Consider the following 26921-nt stretch of genomic DNA (forward strand, 5'->3'; position numbering starts at 1 on the left):
GCCCAAGGTGGAAGGTTAGGTAACTGGGCCTCAATTGCCTAGTAAGAATTAGGCTTCCTTCTAAATCCTATATATGTTTAGACTTAAATCAAATGGATCATAAAAACGTTACATGGGTGTAGGTAACGAATATTCAAGCTTTGTTTGGTTGAGATGATGGACGTGCAATGATAGAAAAGATTTGTGTTTTCTACCGTGTGTACGTATTTGGTATAGAGACCGGAAGAGTGGAAATGTGGAGTTCATATTATTATCATGTCATTATATAAAAGTGAAAGGATAGAAAAGTGAAGGAGTAATGTTATAATTTTCTTCTTAATGGTATTTCCATTCTGTTTTCTTCACAATTTGGAAGTGGACTCAGGTGGAAAACTCCAATTATCCCTATTTTCTTTGCTCTTCATTTTCACTCCAACCAAACCATGAAAACTTACATTTTCCTCTTCATTCTCCTTCCATCCTATTTCATTCTTTTCCTTTCTACCCCAACTAAACATTGCATTAGACCCATGAAGAAATGGGACGATTCGTACTTGGCTACGCAAAGTGACTGAATGAGTTGGATCGAGTTGATCCATAGACTCACATGAGTCAGCCTTTTTTCCCCCCTCTTTTGTCAAAAACTATTTTCGTTTTATTTTGGTTTTGGTAACATTTAATCTATTTATACAACAATCATAGTTATACAATCAAAAGCCTTGTGGCTCGGTAATATTATCTCATTCTCCCAACAAGGAGAACTTGAATTGGAATCTCCTTTGTCCACTTTATTGTAAACAAAAAAACTGTAGTTATAAAATCTATTTTTCTTTTCATTGATAAGAGTATTATATTAAATTTTTTATATTGCACATGAAAATATTGATGATATCACCCATAGATCTGAGGTGCAATTCGAAACCAAAAAGACTCTAAATCCAAAATTTACTGCTAACATTAATTATTTTTTCATAAGTATATTATATATTTTCTTACTAAATATTTAAACTTATTTTTCTTTACCCAACATGTTCTATTTTAATCTTAAAACTCTATATATTTAGATATTTTTTATAGATGATTTAATTTTATTTCAAGTTTTACATACTAACTAGAATACTAGCTGATATTTTGATCATGGCATCTAGTTTTTATCTTTTTTCTCTTATGAAAATTATTAGATTGCTCATAATTATTAATTCATAAATTTAAGAATTTTTGTATTTTCTAAATTTTATTTTTTAGTGGTTATGCTCTTTTATCCTCTTATTTGTATTGGAAAAAACACCAAATGAATATGTTCAAATCTCTTATTTATTTATTAAATGTTAAAATAAAAATCATGATGTGACCCTCAGATAAAATTAGCTCTAGTATGAACTACAGTACCATATAGTATAATCAAACTTCAACGGTCCAACCCAACTAATTTGTCAGTACTACGCGCACCTATGATATTGGGTTGACTTACACTTACACATGAAGAGGAATTTTTACTTAGAAGTTTCAAACTCATTCCTTTGCACCTTCAGTCCTGACCTTAGATTTGGTCTCCAAATAATGAGCATAGCTTGAGACAGAACTGACAGACTGTCTTTTGGACATAAGATAGGAAAAAGATAACTAAGAGTTTGAAAGTCTTGAAATGAATACCTGGTTAGCTCCGACAACAAAGACATTTCATGGCATCTAAATCTTTAGTGTGCATCGCCACCTTAGTTTTTTTCGTTTTCACAACTGCTTTTGTCTTCATATCTATCTCTATAATCCTCCTTTTCTTCCTGGCCATCGCTCATGCAGTTCCTGGGTTGCTGATCAGCTGCCTAATTCCGATATGGGTTCGAGTCGCTCAGATGGTTCTGCTGGGAAAGAACGCATGCGTTGGACGGATGAGCTACACCAACAGTTCGAACAGGCAGTCAATAAGCTTGGTGGCCCTGATAGTAAGTCGGAGAGCACTGATTACTAAACACTCGTTAGTGAACATTGTCTGTACACATCACGTATTTCATGTGTTAAAAGTTATGCATGATATGTTCATGGTTTTTTTACACTTTAGTGATGGTTTATCAAGGCCTGCATGCATGTTTATTTGTTTTTGCATGGCAGGGGCTACTCCAAAGGGTATCTTGAAGACTGGGCAATCCTGGGCTAAACATTTATCATGTCAAAAGCCACTTACAGGTTCTCTCTCTCTCTCTCTCTCATCAATGCTAAAACTACATCCAATTTCTGTCATAAACTTTCACCTCTTTTACAATGTCTTCTCTAAACTCCAATTTGCCTTACTGACACTCTAATTTAAGAGAACTGTATATTAATACCTTTTACTCTCTAAATTGAGAGTTAAATTATATGAAAATTGTGGTTTTTCTATTGCACTTAACAAGGATAATTTTGTAACTGAACCAATTTACTCTCATTTAACGTCAGATTTAAACGGTGGAGGCACATTGATGTGATATTCTTTCAAATTGGTGTGTGAATTAGGCAAATAGATAATTTGGGGGAACATTGTTAGTAAATTGAAAGTTTGAGTCAAAAAGCACAGTTTTTCTAGTTATAAATGACTTACAAATTGATATGTGGTTGATGCTGCTACTTCATCAGTATAAAAAATGTCTGAATTTTTTTTTTTTTTTTGTGACGATGATAAATCAATTTGTAAGATTATATTGTAAAATTTGTAATATTCTTAATATTACTTATTTAAAATTTTATGGCAGTGCATGTTGTAGCTTAAAAAACTTTCAGTTTTGGATCTTGGAACACGTCTAGTGAATAGTGCAACTACGGATCCTTAGGTTACGTTAGCCAAAAAAGGGAATTTGGATAATCAGAAGAAGCAGTTGTGTTTTCTCTAAATTAACTGCAGTGTTCCTCGTTGCAATCGTGCTGTGATTGTATAACATATAATTCTAATACATGACTTTCTTTGTTTTGAAAGTTTTGAGGAATTTCATTTAGGTATGCTGATAAGTTTTTGGATTATTCCTTTTTGTCCCAGAAATACAGGATCTCAAAATTTATCCCAGAGTCGACCAGTAGTAGGTCTTAAAAAATCCAATTTATTTCTTGATCAGAAATTCTAAAATAGAAAACTTATTCTTCTCATGCTTCACTTCTTTTAATTTTATTTCATAATATATTTTTTTTTTCTGTATAGGAGGGAAGTTTGAGAGGAGAAACATATCAGAACTACTGCCAAATTTCAGTACAACATGGTGAGATTTTTATTTTTTTTATTTATTTTTGAAGAGTGAGTTTTAGCCCTGGGGGAGTAGTAATTATGCTCCAGCTAGAGACTCAAATTAGTCTCTATTTCATGAGGAGTGGTTCCAAGAAAATTGTGCAACCATTGCAAGTCCTTCATGTGTTTGAGGACTTTCTTTTGCTTTTCTATTAATGCGTTCTCTCATACAAGTCATGTTGTGATTCTAAATATTTGCAGTGCTGCTCAACTTAATGAAGCGCTACAAATGCAAAATGAAGTACAAAAGCGAATGAGTGATCAACTTGAGGTATTCAAGAAATCCCAACTTTGCTCAATAAGTACTAGTAAGCAAGAACTAATAAAAATTAAAGAAAAAGGGGGTGGGGTGGGTAAATAAACCTTTTGTATCAATGTATATATGTTAATTGATAAATTATCAACTGTTCTAAAAAATAAAAATGATTATAAAATTAGTAAATTTAATTTTTAAGTATCGTTGAGTTAATCATCAAAAAAAAAAAAAAAGTATTGTTGAGTTTTAACTTTTAAACTTTTAGAAAGATTGTGAATTTAATCATTTAACTATTATTTTATCATTAGAGGTAACCTCTTTCGTTTGTATATATGGAAGGTTCAAATGAGATTGAAGCTTAAACTTGAAGCCCAAGGAAGATTCCTTGACCAAATTACGGAGGAACATCGAAACCAGGCAACCAATACAAAACCTCGCAAGCCTGTTTCTCCCATATCATTACCTTCCCTTTGTGAGGAGTCAGAGTCAAATGCAAAAGAATTAGAATCTGATTCAGAAGCTGACAGAAATGAAATACAGTCTGAGGAAGGATTTCGAGTTCCCAAGAGGCTTAGGGTTGATGAGGATGTTTTGTCTCCAAGTTGCATAAATGCTTCAGTCAATTTAGAATCTTATAGCCAAGCCATGTTTCTTCAAAAAGAAATGCAAATCTCATATCCGGACCATGGTCTCAGCTTTCCCTGGAGTATTGCAGCCTGCTCATCGCCTTTAGTGCCCAGCTTTTTCTAGATTTTGCATCTAAATAGAGTATATAACTATGTGTGGAAGGCAATCATATTGTCAAGGATATTATTTAGTTTTTGGTAAGGCATATAAAATTCATTTGTCCCATTTTGAGTGTACTATTTTATATTCCATCAATCAAATATATAGACCACTTGCAGCAGGTAATATTCCATTAATTGCAGCAGGTTATGTCCGGTTTGCAGAAATCAAGTAGAGTCTATAGACCACTTGTTGAGAGAGTGTTTGTTTGCACAACAGTTTTGGTCTAAGATGGGGTTTCTCATTTCTTTATGGCCAGGCACACTCAGAGTTTAGATGATTGGCTCTATGAGAATTGTCTTTGCAAGCGGACTCATCAGAATCACATTCCGTGGAGTACTATATTTCCTTTTGCCATCTGGAATCTTTGGAAGCATCGTAATAGAGTGATGTTTGATAATGCCCCTCTTAATCTCAATCTCCATAGCTATTGTCTTACCCAAGCTGTGGAGTTTTTCTTTTGTGTTGGTAATATGAGGAAAGCTAAACAGATAACTATTGTCCAGGTGAAATGGTTCAAGCCCCCTGTTGGATGGTTTAAACTAAATTCGGATGGGGCTTCATGTGGAAACCTAGGCAAAGCGGGAGGTGGTGGTCTTATAAGGGATTGCAACGGGATGTGGATCAAAGGGTTTGCGAGGTCTATTGGATTTGCTACTAGCATTACTGCTGAGTTTTGGGCGTTAAGAGATGGGTTGAAGTTGGCCTTGAATGCAGGAATCCAGCGGCTGATTGTGGAGTTAGATGCGAAAGTGGTGGTGGACCTTATCAATTCTAATGCAGCCACTAATAAGCCGTATGCCCCTCTCTTATATGATTGCAGGTGCTTGCTGACAAGGTTCATCCAGGTCCAAGTGGTTCATGTGTATAGAGAAGGTAATCATTGCGCGGATGCACTTGCGAGATGGGGTAGCTAGCACCATGACAGAAGCTTTTGCTGTTTTTGATAACCCGCCAAGTCCTGATGTTGTGCATTTAGTTAATATGGATAATGTTGGCATGTTTATTAATAGGATAACTGAACTTGATCTCACCTCTACTGTGAGATAGTCTATTATTTGTATTTCCTCTTAACCAAAAACAAAAAAAAAAAATTCAAATATATAGCATTTTGTGCTGTTAGTGGAATATAAAATGGAACATTAAAAATGGTATAGAGAAATTTTTTCATGCCAATGCCACTCTAGGAGTATTGGAAATTTGGAGTGGACAGTTCTATCTAGAAGACCAGGGAAGCAACTACAAACATCTTTAGTAATAAAGTTTTCCTAATAAAGTTGTAGCATCATGGCAGCACACGTACAATCATTGGACCATGATATATTTGGTTATTACTTTTCCTTGTGGGGGGTTTGTTCAGTATGCATTGCTCGATATGCATTTGAAAATAAATAAAATCACAGTTCTTGATCCCACAGAAATGAAAGTCCCATCAAGGTGGAAATCACACGAAGAAGCATCTTTAAGAATGAGTGGGCGACAAGTATGAAATGAGATAGTGTATGAAAAATGTATTATAAATGGGAGCATATCATCTGCAATATATATATATATATATATATATATATATATATTAATATATATGTATGTATGTACATATAGTTGGCCTAATAGCAACTTGCTGTTGGGAAGTTAGGTAAAAATCATTGAAACTTGCTGTTGGCTTAGAGCCACGATATGATCATTTTTATTAACAAAATATTTGCTCTTACTTTGATTGAGTTTGCTAAAGGATTGCAGATAAATATTGACTGAATATAGCTAAGTCAAGATTTTACAAATAGCAAAACTTTGAAAATCCTATGGATTTTTCTATTTATGTAACTCACTATCTTTCAAGGGTCCTTTAACCAAAAACTAAGGATAAGGGGATAATTTTACGATATAAGGGTAAAGACATCTTTGATTGTAACATGAACAAAAATTTAGTCACAAACAAAATTATAATTCCTAATAATTAAAGTGATATATTGAGTTCGAAAATCAAATCATCGGAACATGAAATAAGCCAAATCGAGTTTCGATGGACAAAATTGAAGTGAAAATTTGCAAAACTTGCCCATACTCCTATTTATCTACCATCACTTATTGGCTGGCTTTTACAGAATAATAATTTTTTTTATTTTTTTGAGAATCTTTTGCATATTAGTTAATGCAAGCATTTGCAGATCTGCATGCACCATAATAACCAAATCATGCTGAAATATCAAATTTGTTCCTAGTGTGCAGGATTCAAATCCTCTAGATTTCTTAGGGTATTCTATTAATAGATTTCTTTAAATTCTAGGCCCCATGAATGCACTTTTTTTATGTGGGAGACTGGGACTCCTAACATGTTCATTATATGCATGGGCCTAAATGATTTGAAATAGCATTCATGCTTATTACTCAAACCCAAAACAAACAACCAAATCCCACCAAAAAAAAAAAAAAAACAATGAGACTCACAAGCTCTAAGAGTATGGTTCAAGGAACTGCTCTGTGAGATACCTCTTCATTTCATCTTTTTCTGTATATATTCTTATTTATTTGTTTATTTTATACCTTGTCTCTACGTTGTTAATAGTTTTTCCCTTCACCCAAAAAGAAGGTTCACTAAAGATAAATGATTGACATATTAAAAATGAAAAAATCTACATCTATACTATACGTATTGTTGTACAATAAGTCTTTTTTTTTTTTCTTTTTTTTAATAATTAAAAGATAGGAAAAGTTAATGGATGTACTAAGAGTATTGGTTTACGAAATATTTTTAGAAACCTTTTACGGGAAAAAAAAAACAATTAATTTTTTTGATGGTTTTTTATATTTCTCATAAAAGTAATGTCAAAACTTTTCTAAAATAATTTATAAAAAATTGTCCTAAAGGCACCCATTAGTATAACCCTTAAAAGATTAGTATTGATACAAGGCCAAATTGAAATTATACAAGCATAGGGACCAACCTATCTCAATCCTAGCACAAAACCCAGTTATGGATGAATGAGTGGGGAATTACTAGGCCCTTTTCAAGGGGGCTAACCCTTAATGTCTAAGCCCAAGGGGCCTTTGAACAAGTCGTCAGGTCAAGATTCGGTTCAAGTGGGTCTAGCCCAAGACCACATCCACGTGGTGACCCCGCTTCAAACATAATGATCTGCACTCTCCGTGCACTGATTGGAGTTATCTTGGATGATTGATTGAATCTACAAATGGGAAAAAGAGTCTAGGTTTACATGACATTGACAACAATGATATTATTGATATCTGTTGAGAAATTTAGACCCCGGTTGATAGAATTAACAAGTTTTAAATCCAAGTTTGTTAATTAGATTTATTATGAATAAAACTTGTTAAAACAAACATCAATATCATGTCAAAATCATACAACGGAAAAATAAATAAGACAAGATATGATAACTAGGGGTGTCCATGCAACCCGTTCACCCGATCAAACCGAGAAACCCGCCCGAACCGACCCGCTCGCCGCCCCACCCGACGACTCTAGCGGTCGGCGACGGGTCTCAATCCTCCAAACCCGATTCCGGCGGGTCGAGTGGCGGGTTTTCTCCTCTAAAACCGCAGCCACCCGACCCGCCTGACCACCACTTCAGATGAAAGCCTCCTCTGTTCAGATTCGTCGACGATTTGCCATCTTTCACTTAGACCGGCGACGATTTTGCTCAGATCTACTTAGATTTGACGATTTTTGGCTCAGATTTGGCGATATTTTTCAAAACATCGCTCAGATCGGTGACGTTTAAGCTCAAAAATCGCTTAGATCGGTGACGTTTAAGCTCGGATCGGTGACATTTAAGCTCAGATCGGTAACTTTGGCTTAGATCCGACAATGTTTAAGCTATGATCGGTGAGGTTTCGCTCTCCTCCAACCAAATTCGACGACGGTTCGTTCTTCTCCGCTGTCGCCGCCGTTCGTCGATTTCAACCGAACCGATCGATCGTTTTTTATAATCCGATCCGACTGGACCCGTGGTGATCAGCGGTCGGTTACGGGTCTGATTCTCTCCCACCCGACCTGAGCGGGTCGAGTCCCGGTTGGGCACAAACCTGACCCGGCCCGACCCGTGGACACCCCTAATGATAACCGAGGAAAACCAATGAAATAAACTAGTTTCACAGTAAAAAACCTGGGAGGAAACCTTCCCAAAAAGCAATTCACTATAGTAAAGAGAAGTTTCAGATCTAGTACAAAACCTTTGTCCCTAGATTTTACAATCCCCGTAGATAAACTCATAGCAGAAACCTTCTACCGCTTCAGAACTTCTGAACTTTTCAATATATGAATGCCACCCTTTTTGTTGCACGGATTCCAATACATGACTAACCAATGATGCACGACTCCCAATACGTGACTAACACACCAACTAGAAGAAGATGTTGGCTACAAAGTTCTTCACTTCATCAACAATGAAGATCAAGAAGCACTTGGTTACAAAACCCTAAGGCGCAAAGACGCAGTAGCTTCTTTCAGAGAGAGTAAGGCATCGGTCAACTTTTGCATATGTTCTCTATATTCTCTTATGTGACAGCCTCTAAAATAAGCCTTATATAGGTCTAGGGTTGTGAGAAAAGAAACCCTACACATACATGTCAACATGGGCCGAAAATCAGATCTGAAAAATCTGAATTCTTGTAACCTCAACAGATAGCCAGGTGTCGAGGAGGTGTCGAGATTTAAACTTCGACAGATACAGCTATCGAGAAGCTATTGAGGAGCTATCGAGGGGACAGAAAGTTTCTCGATTGATCGACCTAGCTATCGAGAGGAGTCGAGATTGCGATAACAATCAACTGAAGAGCTCGACAGATAGCCTAGCTATCAAGATTGCGATAAGAAACAACTTAAGAGCTCAACAGATAACCTAGCTGTCGAGAGGTGTTGAGCAGCTATCGAGCTTTAAAAATCAGTACTTTCTCACTTGATTCTTGGATAGACTTGTATGACTTTAATACTTGAACTTGAAACCTTGTTTTTTGAAGTATTTGAACACATCCTAGAACTATCCAATTACAAGTAAAGTACGTTTTGTCAAAGGATTAGCCAATAACATAAAATAGTGACATATGATCTTAACATGTAAAACACATATGTCCTAACAATATCTTGAATGATTAATTTAATCCTCTAATCAATAGATGGAAAAGTCTAAATATTTCTGTTAGAAATCAATTATCAAAAGTTTGAAGGCGTTTGGATTTTACACTTTAAAGTTTCAAAATTTGAATTTTTCTCCTTGAAGTTTGGGGTGTTTAGATTTTACAAATTGACGTTCAGAATTTGAATTTTACCTCCTAATGTTTGAAATTATTTGGATTTTACATCTCCAAATTTCAGAATTTGAGAGTGTAAAATTCAAACACTCCCAAACTTCAGGGAGTAAAATTCAAATTCTAAAATTTCAAGGTGAAAAATCCAAACATTCCCAAACTTTAGGGGTGTAATATGCAATTTACCTTCAAAAGTATTAATTAAGTTACAAAGCAAATTATGAGTGTGATAAAAGTTCATTTCTTGATAAGTTAATTGGAAAATTTTAGCAGAACTTGAAAGTAGAATACAACAAACTCACGTTACTAGGATACTAGATCCTCGTCCAGTGGACTTGTGGCAGCCCCCTCCAACCCACATCTATAAGCTCAACTTTGATAGTGCAGTGTTCTCTGATAATATATATATATATATATATATTTTTTTTTTTTCAGGTTTTGGAGCAATTATTAGAAATGATAAAGGTGAAGTAATGGCAGCCCTTAGTGCAAAAGGTCCCCCATGTGAGTGATGCTGAAGAAGTGGAAGCCTTGCTTGCAGCCTTGCAGGAAGGTTATGCTTTTTGCAATTGAAGCTGGATTCCATGATCTCATCATTGAGGGGGATAGTGTTAATGTTATGAGCAAAATCTCTCAACCAGATATGGACTATTCACGACTTAGGTATATTTTCCAAAAAATAAAGACATTGGTGGCTGGTCTTCGTAAAGGCTCGTTCTCATGTGTCAGAAGATTTGGCAACTTAGTGGCGCACTCCTTAGCTAATTTTGCAAAATCTATCTCTGATGATGTAATTTGGATTGAAGATCCTCCTCCTCGTGCCTTAGAGGCTTTGTTCTTTGATGTAAATGCTTCTCTTCTGTGAATGAAAGTTTGTTTCCTCAAAAAAAAAAAAAAAAAAAAAAAAAAAAATTATGAGTTTGATAGAAGTTTATTTATTTATTGTTAGGGTCAAACATTTTATATGTTATCAAATCCGAGTCAAAACGCATTTTTAATGTTTAGAATTGTGTGGCAGAACTACATTGAAGATACAATAAAACTGCTCAAGATAACGGAAGGTCTGCTGTCTCGATTCCACTTGATCTATCGAGGTTCATTAAACCTCAACAACTCATGATCAATCGAACTTTGAGTCTACTGAATTTTCTGTTGGGGCCCATGATGACTTGGCTGGTTCCCAAATGTATAAAAGCTTATTAAGAGTTGTCATCATGAGGAGAAGAACACATATACTTGGAGAAGTTGATGTGATATTGTGCACCTATAATTTTTTACAAAGCGACTATCGGGTTCACTGTTGACCCGGTGTTTATTGTGTAGACATCTTCACCAACAACTTCTACATTCAAGAATAGTTGTTTGTGTGAAGTTAATCATAGATTAGAGATATGTGTATGTTGAAGAGATCCACTTGGAAGAGTAGTCCAACTAAGTTGGAGTTGTGCACTTGGATAATTCAATATGTTCTATGGTAGGTAGGTACTTTGTGATCGAGTTTATTCCTTGTGCTTATAACTTCAATCTTTCTTAATGAATTCTTCAAATTGGTGGTGACCTTCAAACCTCTTATTGGTTTTTTTTTTTTGGGTTTTCCCCATCGCCACCATAATGCCATGTACTTGAATTTTACTTTCCACAATATAAAATTTAGTTTTGGTGATATGGTTACGCCAATCATGTAGTTAACTAGACCATTGCATAAATTAGACTAATTAATCAACTTGGGTAATTGATTGATTCAACCCAACAATTTTTTTTTTCCTTTGACTTAAGCAATTAACAATATGTTTAATTTGATACGAGATAGTAGATTCTATAAAATTAAACTTGATGATAATGCTTTCTCACCAAAAAAAAAAAAACACTTGATGATAGTGACAAAGGATTGGCAATTCTATGCGAGTCTTGAGGCCGTAAACACACAGCAATTAAATCGGATGATAGTCATTATTCAATGCTCTAGAAAAGTAGAAATACAGTAATATTTTAGAGATGAGCTCTTTTAAGTGGGAAAGCAATCAAGAAAGACAACCAAGGAAAATGACACGACAATAGGGCCTGTAAAACATTTAATTCTGCCGACAATTATATTAAGGAGGGTAACAAATTAGGAAAATAGGTTCTTTGCGACTCCGATGGCAACTAGATCAGTGAGTTATTGCTTCAAGATACGACCGAAGTTCCCATCGACGTTCGCTAGCTAATCTATGACTAAGATTTTATGTAGTTGATCTAGGCTGAGGGAGAAATAGTGTATGAAATACTTATTATAAAAGGTAGCATATCATCTGCAATTTGTACAAACATGCACTATAAAATAAAAATTAGGCTTAGAAGCCATATGGTTGCACTAGGTAGCTGCACCATATTGCAGAATTTTTTTTAGATTTTTAAATTTTTTAAAAAATATATAATTTTTCTTTCTTATAATTTTTAAGTTGATAAATATCTTAATTTAATTACAATTCAAATTCTTCATCTGATCCATCTAATTATTATTTAATTACTATATTACACGTAAAAGAAAATATTTATATATATAAAAAAGGTAGCTATGTGTATTATTAAAAAAAAAAAAAAAAGCAACGTGTATTATATATATATATATATATATATATATATGTATATTTATAACTTTTCTTCTCCTATAATTTCTAAGCTAATAAATGTCTTAATTTAATTACAATTCAAAATTTTCACCTGATTCATTTAATCCTTATTTAGTTACTATACTACACATAAAAAAGAAAAAAACATTTATAATTTAAAAAATATATATGTATAATTTTTCTTCTCCTATAATTTCTAAGTAGATAAATATCTTAATTTAATTACATTTCAAATTCTTCATCTGATCCATTTAATTCTAATTTAATTACTATACTACACGTAAGAGAAAACACAAAGGTAGCAATGTGTATTAAAAAAAAAAAAAAAAAAAAGCAATGTGTACTATTAAAAAAAAAATGCAGCAACATAGTGTAATCTAATCCTTCTCAAATTCTTCATCTAATCCTGATATATATATATATATATATATATATAAAATAGCAACATGTATTAAAAAAAAAAAAAAAAAAAAACATGTTGAATTCAATTCTTTTTTCATGCATATACACAGACATGTAGCGTGATTTTTACCTTCAATTTTTACTTTTGATTATATAATTGTAATTCATTTAGCTATTATTTTTTTTAATAAAATTATACGTTTTATGAGTTTATACTCACGGGACTTAAACTTCAAGTTTCAGTGTCTTCTCTCATGTTTTCAAGGACAAAAATTAAATTCTCATGTGAGTCTCTCTACTTCAAAAATTTAAATATTTAGTAATTTAAATTGTTCTTAATTATTGAATTGAGGTTTCCACTTAAATATGATTTCAATTGTTGCTTTCGATAGTTTTTAATTATTAAGTTCAAGGTTTATCCATTTAAATACATGTGATTAATTGAGTCTTAAAGTTCAATGTATTATTGGAAATCATTTTATAATTTTTTTTAGGTATTTCTACCATCTTACATTCAATTATATATATATATATATATATATTATGATACCTTAAGTCTCACACAATATACATTCATTATATAAAAAAAAAAAAAGTAAAATATTCATTTATTTTTATTATCTACTTTTAAGTAAATTAATAAAAAAATTATTTACATATGACTTTTGATTAAACCGTGCATTGCACGGGCATAATACTAGTATTATATATAGTTGGCCTAATAGCGACTTGGTTTTTGGGAAATTAGGTAAATATCATTGAAAAATAGAGAATTGAAGTTGGCTTAGAGCCACAATTTGATCGTTTTTATTAACACAATATTTGCTCTTACTTTGATTCAGTTTGTCAAAGGATTACAAATAAATGTCGACTGAATATAGCTAAGTCAGGATTTTACAAGTAGCAAACTTTGAAAATCCTATAAATTTCTCTATATATGTAACACAATATTTTTCAAGAGTCCTTTAACCAAAAATTAAGGGTTAAAGGAAAATTTTACAATATAAGGGTAAAAATAACATCATTGATTGTTAGATGAACAAAAATTTAATCACAAACAAAATCCTAACGATTTAAGTGATATATTGAATACAAAAATCAGATCATCGGACCATGAGATAAGCCAAATCAAGTTTCAAAGGACAAAATTGAAGAGAAAATTGCAAAACTTGCCCATGCTCCTATCTACCATCACTTATTGCCTGGCCTTTCCATAATAATTTTTTTTTTTTAAGAATATTTTCCATAATAATTAATGCAAGCATTTACAAATCTGCATGCACCATAATAACCAAATTATGCTCAAATACCAAATTTTGTCCAAGTGTGCGTGGGTCATCAATTTATAGTCTCCATCTCCATGTTAATCAAATTGGACCGAATGGATTGAACGGGGCCAAATTAAACCTAAGTAGATCAAATTGGACCTAAGTGGACCGAAATAGACTAAAAGACCAAAATTGGACTGACTTGAGATGCAAAGGATCAATAAGTCTATGCGAGTACAATAGGCATGAGAGATAGAGGAATTAAATCAAATATATATATATATATATATATATATATATATATATATATATATATATTATGGATGGCTCTATAAAAAGGGTAATTTTGAAGTGATTAATTAGCTATATTAGGAGGGAAAGCAAATTATCAAAAATAGTCAAGAGAAGAAAATGATATACTGAGTATTATAATTCCTAACTATTAGAATGATATACTGAGTGCAAAAATCAAACTATCGGTGCCAAATCAAGTTTCAAAAGACAAAATTGAAGTGAAAATTTGTAAGACAATTTGACGCATAAGAAATGGCCATTTTTGCATTGACCAGATTGTCAATTCTGCTAAAACGTGTCTTGTACTGTGACTTTAATAAGTCATTGAAAATTGTGACTTTAATAAGTCATTGGAAATTGTTGTGAAAGTAGAATTCAGATGATGTTGTCTAGCCAGTTAAGAGTCTGACAAGTTCATTTCTTAATTTTTCTCTCTACCAAGTCACCAACTCACATCATATCATATACTATATAATAAAAGTTAGGCTTAGAAGTTGTGGTTGCACACATTACAAAAATTTTGTTAGATTTATATATATATATATATATATATATATTGTCTTTATCTTCTTCTCCTATAATTTCTAAGTTGACAAAAATTTTAATATGATTACAATCCAAATTCTTCATATTACAATCCTCTAAGTTGATAAAAAATTTAATTTGATTGCAATCCAAATTCTTTTTCTAATCCTTTTATTATTAATTTATAAGTCTAATTTATAGGTCGATAAAAAATCAAGAAAAGATTTTGCATTACAAAGATGTATATAGCAATCCAAACCTTTTCTCCGTTTATTGAAATCAACAAAATTGTACAACCTTTTATCAAAGAAGTATATTTCAAATACCCACCCCAAGGATTTACATTACAGAATAATTTTTTAATTAATAATCCTTTTATTATTAATTTATTTTGAATTTTGGTTTCACATTAATTTTTCATATCAACATTAATTATTTTTAAAGAACAATCATAGTACACGTATACAACTATTAATAGTCTAATATCAATGTTTTATTTTATTTTTTATTTTTAAAAAACTCCTCATGGATAAATACAAAATTATAATTATTCTTATTGACTTTTTTCTATACATCTTTATCAATTTTTTAGATTAATACAAAAAACTTAGTTTTTGTTATCTTTTGTTTTTTTCCTTCACTCTTTTTGCTAACATTGCTCGTATATTAGACTTCATTCTCTCAATTTCTTCTTCGTAACTTATTTATTTATTTATTTTTTTTTTATAAGAACTTCTCTGTATCTTTGAGTTTATGTATTGATTTAAATTTCTTTCTTTTCGATGCTTCATTGAAGTTACTTATTTGAATTACTTTATTTTCAATGCTTCATTTAAGTTACTATTTATTTGGTCTTTATTATATCTGGTTGGTTTGATCTTCTTCAGTAATTAAGAAAGTTTAATCTTTCAATCTCTTTTTCTTTATGTGAAAAATTGCATAGCTTTAATTTAAATTTTTTTTTTAAAATGATCTTGAGGCAGCAAACAAACCAACTAGATTTGCCAAAGATGAAAATGATGTACACATATGGCTAGAGGATGTCCCCCCAATAATTTGAAACCAGGTTCTTGAAATAACATTTTTTTTGTTTTTAATTTTCTTATTCTTTGTAAGGCATTGATTTAATTGCATGTGTTTTTTGATTATGATAGGCTTTTTTTTTTTTTTTTTTTTTTAGGGTTTGATATGGTATTTCACCATGATTATCAATATGTATTTTAAGATTTTTAATTGGTGACCTATATTCTTCCATGAATATAAATTAAAGAGAAATTTTAGAGAGAAAAAAAAAATAGTAAAATTGAAGAACCAAGCTAGTTGACTATTTGAAGCCCATCTTGAAGAAGTAAAATTAGTAAATTTTTTGTTGGTTTAAGATAATTAGACATTTTTATTATTTTTAAAAAATAATTTCAAAAACATATCTAAGAAAAAAAAATCTTATTCATGATATAAACATATTTACCGTTTTATATATATATATATATATATATATATATATATAAGTAATAACTTATTAAAAGAGTGCAATAAATATGTTTGTTTTTAAAATTCATAAGATGATTTATTATTATATTATTTTTTTCCAATATCATGAAACAAAATTTGTAAGGTTTGCTTCAAACTTACGTGGATTTGAATTTGTCATTAATTTTTTTGCAAAATTTGTCATTATTTTAAATGTTTAGTAATTTAGATTGTTTTTAATTATTGAATTGAGGTTTCTATTTAAATATGATTTCAATTATTTTTTTGGATAGTTTTTAATTATTAAATTCAAGTTTTTCTATTTAAATATATGTTGGTACTTGGTGATTAATTGAGCCTTAAAGCTCAATACACACACGCACGCGCATACACACATACATTTTATAATACCTTAATTTTACACAACATATATTTATTATATAACTTAAAAGTAAAATACTCATTTATTTTCATTATCTATTCTATTGTCTAATTTTAAGTAAATTATTAAATAAAAACTATTTAAATATGATTTTATTTTAGAAAATTTTATATATAAATTTTGATTAAACTATGCATAGGACATAATGCTAGTTTAATAGCGGGCATAATGCTAGTTTAATAAGATAAGTTTGAAAGGTTGTGGTATCGGTATTGTAAACCGCATGAATTTAAGAAAAGACTCTTAAATCAATCATGTCATTGACAAGAAAGATATCCTAGTACAATAGGAATTGTGATTTGTAAGAGGTGGGGTTCAAGAAATAGGTAGCAATAGCTAAGTATTTCTTGACAAATGTTGGAGTCGAACATGCAAATACCTCTTTCTTCAAATCAAATATTTTGGACCAGATAATTTTCAACCGTGTTAGACACTACGCGAGATATTTTCTGCACTGTTTTCCACTTTTTTCTTTTCCATATTCGATGAACTTTGGACCATGATAAATTTTCCACAGTGTTTAAAACTCTCCAAAACGTTTTATTTTTCCGCTCTGTTTGTCACTTTGCTTTTTTGCCTTTTTCCACATTGAATGTACCGACACCAAGATGTTTTTATTTATTTATTTATTACAGGCTTACATCTGGCTCAATGTGTCACCAATGTATAGCTTGTATTTAATTGTTGCTGTTTTTGCTATGATTGAATGAAGGTTCTGATTTGCCAAAAAAATAAAAACCTATTACTGGGGACAAATTCACTAGTATGGTCGTATACCCAAATTGTTTTTAGTAAAAAAATTAAAACCTTCAAGGATCTTTAGGAGAAAATTACAAAAAAGTACTAGGGTGGAAGGAAAAATTTATCTCGAAAGCTGGGCATGAGGTGTTAATCAAAACAGTAGTACAAGCAATTTCCACTTACTCTATGAGCATCTTTAAAATTCCAACAGCACTATGCAATATTATTAATTCAAGCTTGGCAAAATATCGGTGGGTCAAACAAAGGATGAGAAGAAAATTCACTGGATTAACTGGAAGAAGCTATGTACTCTGAAGGATAGAGGCAGGATGGTGTTTAGGGACATCCAAGCATTTAATATAGCCATGCTAGCCAAACAAGCCTGACAGTTGATCCATAATACACACCCTTTATTCTAGTGTGTGTATAAAGCAAGATATTTTCCCCATTGCTCTTTTATGGATGCAGAGATGGGCAGCAACCCCTCCTATGTCTAGCGTATTGGGAAATTGCCTCAAATTCCAATTATGACTTGGAAAGTCAATTAGGTTTCCTAGTTGAAGAAGGAAAAATTAATTTGGGTTTCCTTGTTATAGAAGGAAAGACTATTCCTTGGTGTGGAAGGAAGTCTATTCCTTATTAAAGAGGTAATGTATTCTTAATCCAAGAGGGAATAGACTCTTTGTTAAAGAGGTAATGTATTCCTAGTCTAAGAGGGAATAGCAAAAGAGTCTTATCAATAGACAATGCTACAAAGAATTTGATGGATTTGGCTTTGGCTTTGGCTTTGGGCTTTGGCCCAAGGATCCTCCCTTTGGGGAGAGGGAAAATAGAGCGTGGAGCCAAGAGAGAGAAAAGAGATTTTCACTTAGGAGGAACGCAAGAGGAAGGAGAGTGCAAGGTACTGCCTCCTTCAAGAAGATAGCCAAGGAAGAGAGAGTAAAGTGTTGCTGCCTTCAAGGAGATAGACAAGGAGGAGAGAGCAAAGGGTTACCGCCTTTGAGAAGATAGCAAAAGGAGAGAGCAAAAGGTTGCCATCTTCATGAGACACAAGAGAGTGTGTGTGAGAGCAAAGAAAAATAAGAGAGATTTTTCTTTAGCTGTGAGACATGCACAAGAAATATTGTAATTGATTTGAGAATAGTGAAATTATTCGAAGTTTGTCCCACGGTTTTTTTCCCTTCAAAGAGAAAGGGTTTTCCATGTAAATTTTGTGTTCTTGTGTGTGATTATTATTTTGGATTGCTAATATTTGTGATAATATTATTTGGGACCCAACAAGTGGTATAAGAGCTAGGTTAAAGTGGAAGCGATGGCCGGAGAAGAAGGCAAGACTTCAGGAATTGAGAAGTTTAATGAAACAGACTTTGAATATTAGAGGATGCAGATTGAAGATTATCTCTATGGGAAGAAGTTGCCTTTGCCTCTTTTGGGGACGAAACCTAAAACTATGAAGGATGAAGACTAGAACCTTCTTGATAGATAGGTATTGAGAGTTATTTGATTAACTCTATTAAGATCAGTTACGCACAATGCTATTAAAGAAAAGACCAACAGTGGTATTAGAGCTTGGTTGATTTAGTGGATGACTCTTTGTGTGAATTAAGATGAAAGAGAATGGATTGCTTTGATTAAGGTATGAGCTATCCCAAGAGGGAAGAAGATAGTTGAGGACAATTGATGGAGTTTGAGTCAAGGTGGAGATTGTTGGGAAATTGCCTCAAATTCGAATTATGACTTGGAAAGTCAATTAGGTTTCCTAGTTGAAGAAGGAAAAATTAATTTGGATTTCCTTGTTATAGAAGGAAAGACTATTCCTTGGTGTGGAAGGAAGTCTATTCCTTATTAAAGAGATAATGTATTCCTAATTCAAGAGGGAATAGTAAAAAAGTCTTATAAATAGACAATGCTACAAAGAATTTGATGGCTTTGGCTTTGGGCTTTGGCCCAAGGGTCCTCCCTATGGGGAGAGGGAAAATAGAGCGTGAAACCAAGAGAGAGAAAAGAGATTTTCACTTGGGAGGAACGCAAGAGGAAGGAGAGTGTAAGGTATTGCCGCCTTCAAGAAGATAGCCAAGGAAGAGAGAGCAAAGTGTTGCCGCTTTCGAGGAGATAGACAAGGAGGAGAGCAAAGGGTTGCCGCCTTTGAGAAGATAGCAAGAAAGAGAGAGCAAAGGGTTGCTGCCTTCATGAGACACAAGAGGGTGTGTGTGAGAGCAAAGAAAAATAAGAGAGATTTTTCTTTAACCATGAGACATGCACAAGAGATATTGTAATTGATTTGAGAATAGTGAAATTATTCGGAGTTTGTCTCGTGATTTTTTTTTCCCTTCAAAGAGAAAGGGTTTTCCATGTAAATTTTGTGTTCTTGTGTGTGATTACTATTTTGAATTGCTAATATTTGTGATAATATTATTTGGGACCCAACATAACGGAGTCTCTTGGCAGCTAGGGACATTATTGTTGAAGGTTTGAAGTGGAAGGTTGGGGATGGGAGCTGTATAGTTGTTTTGAAGCACAAATGGTTATCTCATAAACCACTCTTCCTAGGGGAGCTTCAGCCGAATCTGCTGGTGAAGGATCTAATTGATCCCAACACCGGACAATGGGATAGAGAGAGAGTATTTGACCTTTTTACTCATAGGACACAGGATGGAAATCCTGCAACTGCCTGTACTGAGTGCTTCTTCACGAGACAGATTGGTTTGGAAGGAGAACCAACCCAAACTCTTCAATGTCAAATCTACATATCAGGTTGCTTTGAGACTGAAACACCAGGCACGGATTGAGCATTTTGGTGTGAGGTCAGATCGGGTTGTATGGAAAAATGTTTGGGCTTTCAATGTACCCCCAAAAGCGTGCATGTTCAAACAGTTCCTACTAGAGATAATCTACATCAAAGGAGAGTTCAAATTGACCCACGGTGTGAGGTATGTTGCCAGCAAACTGAATCAACTGCCCATATTTTGTGGGAATGTCCTTTCGCGAGAAATGTGTGGGTTTTTTGCAGAGGCAAAATACAGAAATTCTCGAATGATGCATATGAGTTTCTCTCTTTTTTCCGCTGCCTATTGGAAAAGCTCTCAAAATTGGAACTTGAACAGTGGGCTGTGACAAGTTGGGCAATATGGAACGCTCGAAACAAGTTCTATTTTGAAAAAGTCCAAATCCATCCTAAAAATATCTTGGCCGGGGCTATTGGCTTCTTGGGGGGATACCAAAGGCTCGTAGCTGCTCAAACAAACCGGCATCAGTGAAGTACTCCACATATGTTGCTGCTGCAGGTTCATGATACAGACGGGGCTGGTTTCTTATTTTTGTCCATGCCCGTGGGGCTTGTAACTGATCAGGATTCCTCTGTGTTGTTGTTCAGGAGCCTATTTACCGTTATTTACGGTCCTTGTATACTTTTTACATTAATAAAATTCTATCTTTAATCTCAAAAAAAAAAAAAAAAAAAAAAAAAAAAAAAAAAAAAAAAAGAAAGAAAGAAAGAAAGAAAGAAAGAGGGAAATTAAATTAAGAAAAACAATCTAGAAAAGAAAATGACACAAAAATAGGTCCCATGAACTGTTATTACCTGCTACCCTGCCATCAAGCATTTCTAAGTTAAGAAGAACAGTAAGGAATAGTGTATGAAACACATATTACAATTAAGTGCCCGTTTGGATGGAGGGGGGAAGAAGGGAGAGTTGAGAGAAGTAGAGTAGAGTTGGTTGAAAATAGGCTAATTTTATATCAAATCTACTCTATTCTACTCTATCCCCTCCCTCTCTCCTCTCAATCCAAACGGATCATAAAGGAGCGATTATACAATCCATGATTAAAAAAACAATATACATAGTAATATGGTTAAAGAAATGTCATTGACAAATAACAGGGAGCCATTGATTAAATTACCTTTGACTTGGAAAGCAATGACAATGGCTGAGGCAGCATATGTGTACACTGTAAAGAACACCGTAGAATGTCACAAGCGTATAATATAGCCATCACGAGCCTTAGAAATATTACTCAATCAAGGGAGTTCATTACTTAAATTCCATCCAATCCGGCCATGCTACAAAACAAACAATCACATGAGTTAATCAATAACGGAACAGCTACATCATTGATCGAAACAGTGAAGAATGAAAGAACTGTAATTACTTTCTTGCAACAACATGAACAAACAGTAATTCTATTCCTTTTATTCCATTGGTATTAAATAATTGTACAGAAAAGTTTAGGAACGAGTGAGACAACAACATCTCACAACATTTTCACAATATCTTTGCTTTGAGTTGTGGTAGGTCCCACTAAAATCTCATTTTATTTCAATTTATTTTGAATTATAATGGAATGATATCCCAATTATTATGAAAATGTTGTGACATTTTGTTTTAGTCCTAGAAAAACTCATAACAATAACATGCAGACTTAACAATCCTAATAGAGAGATTGAGATATTCTTTATAATTTTTCATTTTGTTCTCATTTTTGAATTTATGTTTTTATTTTATATTATTATTGTTCTTTTACAAAAAAATGAAAAATATGTATGTCCATTAATAAAATCAAATGAGTTTTTGTTGAGAATAAAATAAAATGAGTTAACATACTTGGTTCATTCTTCTTCTGTTTCCCTTCTTAAATTTAAGATATGTGTCTCTAATTGTATTCATTTCATTGACAACAACATTTGTTGGCATCCGCTCATTAGGTGATGTTGTAGAACATGACAATCCAATTTCGAACACTGATATCAAGCAATCTTTTATTCTGCTACTAACATTGAGATGGGGCTCTTCTTCAATTATTGCTTCGGTTTCAATGTCATCTTCATTTATCTCATCATCAACATCATCTTCATCCTCCTCAAAGAACATTGATGGGTCAACTATATCCATTACATGTTCAGGCAAAGCCATTGTAGTGAACTTGTGAATGCTCAAACCATCTATGAACATTTCATCGATAGGTTTTTTCCCAGTGAACATCTCTAGCAAGAGTATCCCATAACTGAAAATGTCTCCCGATGTTGAAATTTGGCCACCCATCCCATACTCTATAATTCATTAATACATTTTCAGTAACAAACAATACTCTTATAAGCATAGAATTTAACCACTAATGTATTCTGCATTGTTTGCACATATATCCCAACATAATATTTTGTGGATATGTACGTTTTTTTTTTCAAGTGCTCAATAATCTTAAACATTTTTCCCTACTAAAAAAAAAGTGGTCTCAAACTTGAGCATATAGTTACTTTTTGAAAGAATCTCTTCTTTTGTTTAATATGAAAAAAAAAAGTATATATTAAACAAGAAATGAGTTGTGCTTTATCTAGTTGAAAAATTACCTGGAGGAATGTACCCAATGGAACCCTTTAGTCCAATTGACAAGGTTTGAGTTTTGGAGGGATTGTTAGATGCTTCAAAGAGGAACTTCACCAATCCAAAATCACCAACATGGGCAACCATATCTTCATCAAGGAGTATATTGCTTGGTTTAAGATCACAGTGAACAATTGGTGTTTGGCAATGTTGATGAAGATATTCTAATGCATAAGCAACATCAATGGCTATGTTTAGTCTCTGAATAAAGCTTAATTTTTTTCTTTGATGTTGCTCATCATTTTTTGGATGCAACCACTGGTCTAGACTTCCATTGCACATGAACTCAAAAATTAGACTCTTAAAGTCATTCCCTTTATGATTAATGCTAGAGCAAGCAGAGATAATCCTAAGGAGATTGCGATGACGTATATTTCTCAAAGCATTGCATTCATTAATGAAACTCTTCATAGCTCCTTGCTGTTGAAGGTTTAATACTTTAATTGCAACAACTGCTCCATTTCTAGAAAGAACTCCTTTGTATACAGAGCCAAAGCTACCCGAACCAATCAAGTTGTTCTCAGAAAACCCATTTGTTGATTCTAAGAGTTCTGCATAAGAGATAGGTAATTGCCAGTCTTGAAAAGAAGACTTAGTTAATGCTCCCACTCTTAAATTTTTTATAATAGAACATCTTGGGAAAAAATACAACAGAAGAAGTACAAATATGATCGTACTAGTGATAGGAATTATAATTCTGAGTGCAAGAAGCTTCCCATGCAATTTAGGATGTTTGCTTGAGCATGAAGATAAATTTAATTCTTGGACACCACCACATAACTTTTCATTTCCAAAGATTGAAATTGCACTTGCATTTGCAAAAATTCCTTCACTTGGCACTTCACCCTCAAAATCATTGTAAGAAATATTGAGATGCTTAAGTGCCAAAAGCTTGCTAAGAAATTCAGGAATATGCCCAGACAATTTATTATGAGAAAGATCTATATCTTCTAAACCTCTTAAGTTCTTCAAGGACTGAGGAATTGCTCCTTCAAATGAATTACTGTCCAAATACAAGTGCTCTAAACTAACACAAGTCTCAAGGGTGGTGGGAATTTTGCCTGATAATCTATTCTTTGAGAGATCTAGCTTGGTAAGATGTTTAAAGTTGCCCACTTCAAATGGTATTGCTCCAATTAAAAAATTATAAGACAAGACCAAAGAAATTGAAAGGGAAGAAAGACTCATAATCTGTTTTGGTATGGTGCCAGAGAGATTGTTATAAGAAAGGTTCAGTGAAAGCAAATTTCGGCAGTTTCCTAGGCTTGGGGGTATCCTTCCCTCAAATCTGTTCTCATTCATATAAAGTATTGTCAATTCAGTTAAGTTACCGAAGGAGGAAGGTATTGGCCCAGAAAATCTATTATTACACAAAGAAAATTGAATTAACTTTTGAAGCTTCCCAAGATCATGAGGGAGAGTTCCTCCCAAATAGTTATATTCTAATCCAAGAGCGTTTAAGTTAACGAGGTTCCCAATCCCAGCAGGGATGTCACCATGAATCATATTCCCACCCATAGCAAGAGTGTTTAATTGGGTGGAAAGGTTGGCAATAGAGCTAGGCAATACTCCTCCAAAATTATTATTATCAAGACCCAAGCCCTCCAAACTAGTACAATTTGCCAGGAAACTGAGAAAATCTAGGTCACCATCCTTCCCCTTTCCAAGGCTATTGTTTTCAAAATTAAGATCAACCAAGACTTGCAAGCTTGCCAGATTTTGAGGCACTGTCCCAGTCAGATTATTTTGACCGAAGTCAAGTATCTGAAGTTGGGAAGCATTTGATAATGACATAGGAATAGTTCCTGTGAAATTGTTATCATTGCCAACAAAATATTGTAGCTTAGGAAGAGTAAGACCAACATCTGATGGAAGGCTTCCATGTAGCTGGTTTTGAGTAACGGAGAAAACGTGTATGGAAGAAATATTAAAGATCAGAGGAGGGATAATACCAGACAAATAATTCTCAGAAAGCTGAAAAACTCTCAAGCTTGGTAGATGGCCTAGTTCACTTGGTATGCTTCCTTGAAAATAATTCGTGAAAAGATTTAAATTATTCAGAGAAGAAAAGTTTCCAATCCAAGCTGGGATATTTCCTGTAAGGCTGTTCACAGCAAGAGATAGATACACCAACTTTGACAATGAGCTGAGGTGGTGTGGAATCTGCCCAATAAGATTGTTGTAAGAAACATTAAGCACTCTTAGTTGTGTACAGTAGCTTAGATTAGGTGGAAGTTTACCACCAAAGGAATTCCCACCCAAAACAAGATGCTGCAGGTGCTGTAGATGTCCCATTTCTTGGGGAATTTCTCCATAAAATCTGTTGTTTTGTAGGTTGATTCCTGTGAGGTGAGTAAGGTTTCCCAAAGAGGGTGGTATGGGGCCAACCAATCTCTTAGCTTCTAAGTCCAAAACAATGACTTGCTTACTGGAGGGGCTACATGTAACACCTAACCAGTTGCAGAAATGTATGGAGTCATTCCATGAGCTCATGATTTGAAGTGGGTCTTGAGTTATCCGATTCTTGAAGTCAAGTAAAGCCAGGTAATCAGTCTCATTTGCAAAAGTCTGAACTGTTGCCGATTTCAAACATGAGCTCATACACATAAGAAGAATCCCATGAAAGAATATTAAGAAAAACCACTCGTAGCTGAGACAAGACTGTGTCATTTTGTTGGGGTAGCAAGTTTGAAGTGAAAGATAGAATCGAATAACAATGTTTCCTTTCTGTGGAATACAAAAAATTCAGTTAGAGTTAACAAAATTATATGTTAGTAGGACACAACTTTCTGTAGAAATTCAAAAAAGTGAACATCATGTAGATAAGAAGGACCCAGAAGAGAATACTTTTGGTTTATAAGAAACGGCCATTTTAACAATTAATTGATTGTCAATTCTGTTAAAATGTGTCTGGTACTGTGACTTTAATAAGTTAATTGGAAATTTCTTTGGAAAGAATTGAACCTAGAATTTAGATGCTGCTATCCAGCTAGTTATGAGTCTGATAAAAGTTCTTTCTTATTTTTTTTCTTCTTCTTTGACTGAAGCAGTTAACTTGTACTGAGTCTCCAGCCCACATCTAATTAGATTAGTTTGAAAAGTTGTAGTATTGTAAACCACATGAACTTGAGGACTCCTAATCAACATGTCATTGACCAAAAAGCTATCATAGTTCAATAGGAATTGTGAGGACGTGAGGTTCAAGAAATAGAGAGAAATAGCATGGATTTCTGGCTGAATAGATAGTTGATTCTTAACACTAAATTTGATTATCAAGACAAAGGATTGGTAACTCTATCTCTATGGTAGTCTAGACTCTAGAGGCAGTAAAATATAGACCAATTTAATTGGAAGACAGTTATTATCAAATGCACTAGAAACGTTGGGGGTGCACGACACCTAAGAAGTCCAGCCCACATGGAATTCTATTTCAAGTTGGAATAGGAGTTTGTTGCCTACTGTTATTGGTACTCATATTGGAATAGGGTGAGGCTGCAGGAGCTTTATATATATAAGCATTGTGAGCGTATAGATAAAAGATAGACTGAGAGAGAAATACACAGATTTGAAGGCGACTGAAAGGAAAAAGAATAATGCTTTGTGCGGCACTAGGGGAAAAAAAAGAAAATGTGAGTTTTTCTTTTGTTCAAGATACACAAGGAAGATAAATTGGGGTTTTCTCTAGGAGGATTCTTTTTGTGCTACAACCACAGAGATGCTATTGGATTTTGTGGGGTTTTTCTCTAGGAGGATTCTTTTTGTGCTACAACCACATGGAGTTGAAGTTCTACTGGATTTTGTGGTGAGGTTGTATTTGTTACTAGAGGTATCATTGTATTTTTCCAATTTATTGTGAACTAATGTTTTGGGTATAACTTGAGTGTTGTAATCTTTATTTTATTATAATGGATTAATCTATAATATTTGTTGGGCAAGCAAATCAAGAAAGATGAACATTCAAGAAAGAAAATGACACAAGAATAGGTCATGTGAAACTTTTAATTCTGCCCGCATTCATTTCAAGGTTAAGATAATCAATTTTGATAGTTCTTTGGGGCTCCAATGCAACTAGACGAACCCGTTAATGCTTCAAGATAGGAACAGTGTTCCCATCGAAGTTTACTAGCTAATCTATGATTGTAGGCTTTTAGATAGTCAATTTTGACTGAGGGAGAAATAGTGTCTAAAAGATGTTATATAAATGAGAGTATATCATTTCCAATTTGGACAAAGTTTGACTACAAATTTGC

General features: G+C 33.4%; 2 protein-coding genes and 1 pseudogene across 6 annotated transcripts in view; 1 reads left to right on the plus strand and 2 right to left on the minus strand.

Annotated features, from left to right (window-relative positions):
• The window catches only part of LOC126692377 (putative receptor-like protein kinase At3g47110), a 181236-nt gene that overhangs the window by 152163 nt on the left and 2152 nt on the right, over window positions 1-26921 (minus strand). The window lies entirely within an intron of this gene.
• Window positions 1814-4235, plus strand: LOC126691045 (myb family transcription factor PHL7-like; annotated as a pseudogene).
• LOC126691046 (probable LRR receptor-like serine/threonine-protein kinase At3g47570) lies at window positions 21312-25341 on the minus strand. The gene is made up of 3 exons (XM_050386124.1): window positions 22638-25341; window positions 21895-22340; window positions 21312-21353 (listed from the first exon to the last, which is right to left on the minus strand). The coding sequence occupies exons 1-3, from the start codon at window positions 25339-25341 to the stop codon at window positions 21312-21314; spliced, it is 3192 nt and encodes a 1063-aa protein (XP_050242081.1).

Source organism: Quercus robur, chromosome 7 (assembly GCF_932294415.1).
Source record: "Quercus robur chromosome 7, dhQueRobu3.1, whole genome shotgun sequence".
Taxonomy (NCBI): domain Eukaryota; kingdom Viridiplantae; phylum Streptophyta; class Magnoliopsida; order Fagales; family Fagaceae; genus Quercus; species Quercus robur.